General features: G+C 51.2%; 1 protein-coding gene across 1 annotated transcript; it reads left to right on the top strand.

Moving 5' to 3' along the window:
- Positions 1-90: 90 nt before the first annotated feature.
- On the top strand, positions 91-783 carry RDM1 (RAD52 motif containing 1; the record flags this gene model as incomplete). The annotated part of the gene is made up of 2 exons (XM_034650866.1): positions 91-215; positions 604-783. Coding segments are annotated over exons 1-2 (276 nt in total), but the record flags the coding sequence as incomplete, so codon positions are not given.
- Between the last annotated feature and the right edge of the window lie 496 nt (positions 784-1,279).

The raw sequence follows: 1,279 nt of genomic DNA, 5'->3' as shown, positions 1-1,279 counted from the left end.
CCCACCCCACGCTGAGCCGGCCCCGCCCCTCGTACAAGTCCCTTTTTAAAAAGCGCGGGCGCGCCTTGCGCAGGCGCAGTGCAGCCTGAACTCAGTCGTGCCTGCGTAGCGTTGGTAGGATGGCGGAGTTGGTCTCTTTGGCGGTTCCCACCGAAAGTGACAAAACCTTGCTGGTGTGGGAACTGAGTTCTGGGCCCACGGCCGAGGCCTTGCATGTGAGCCGAGCCGGGATGGAGAAGGCCATGTCCCCCCTCCCCTCGGCGGTGACTGGGAGCCCTGGAGTCTGGCCTTAGCACCTCACGCTCCTTGTAGTCTCCGAGAGGAATCTTAGTTCTAGAGGGGACCTCAGCGGTCTATCAGCCCCAACAGATTTCTGGGAGGTAACTCTCAACAGCCAGCACATGTTGCCTTCTAATGCTTTTCGAATCTTAGGATTTCAGAGGGAGACCTGTTCATGAAATGAGAAGTGCTTGGGGTTGCCTGTGCAGAAGGGTTTAGGGAATATAGCGGAACGGGCAGTTTCGGTGTCTNTAGGGGAACGGGCAGTTTCGGTTTCCGGGCGTGAAATTTCATGCATTTACTTGGTGTGGGACCACCCCACAGCATTCTCTGTTCACAGTGTTCTCCCAGTTTGGCCTTCTGTATTGGGTCCGAGTCTTCCCAAACGCTGCAGTGGCCCGTCCTGGTTTCTATGCCATCATCAAGTTTTATTCAGCAAGGGATGCTCACAGAGCTCAAAAGGCATGCCACGAGAAGCATCTTTTTCAGAATTCTCCAGTGAAGGTGGGTCCAAATAGGAAATTTCTAACTCCACCGGAACGAAGTGCTGAACTCCGTTATAACAGACTGCCATCTGTGCAGCACCCTGATTTACGGAATGCTTTCAGATGCATCCTCCTGTTTCCCTGGGGTTTTTTGTTTGTTTGTTTGTTTTCTCTTTTTAGACAAAGAAACTAGAACTCAGGATAGTTAAGTGGTTTACTTAAGTTTCATGATAATAACTGGAAGCTAGAGATCAAACCCCAACTTACTGATGTTAAATCCTATGTCATTTTATGCTGCCCCTTAATTTAAGGATTCTTCAGAAGAGTCTTGCTTATATTTACTATTATGTGGATTTAAAATGACAAACTCTAGGGGCACCTGGGTGGCTCAGTCGGTTGAGTGCCTTCAGCTCAGGTCAAGATCCGGGGTCCGAGGATCCAGCGCCACCTCCTGCTCCCTGCTCAGCGGGAAGTCTGCTTCTCCCTCTCCCTCTGTGCTCTTGTGCTCTCTCTCT

The sequence above is a fragment of the Ailuropoda melanoleuca genome, unplaced genomic scaffold (genome assembly GCF_002007445.2).
Source record: "Ailuropoda melanoleuca isolate Jingjing unplaced genomic scaffold, ASM200744v2 unplaced-scaffold3150, whole genome shotgun sequence".
NCBI classification, from domain to species: domain Eukaryota; kingdom Metazoa; phylum Chordata; class Mammalia; order Carnivora; family Ursidae; genus Ailuropoda; species Ailuropoda melanoleuca.
Note: the sequence above shows the minus strand (reverse complement) of the source record. Positions and strands in the feature narration are given on the sequence as shown.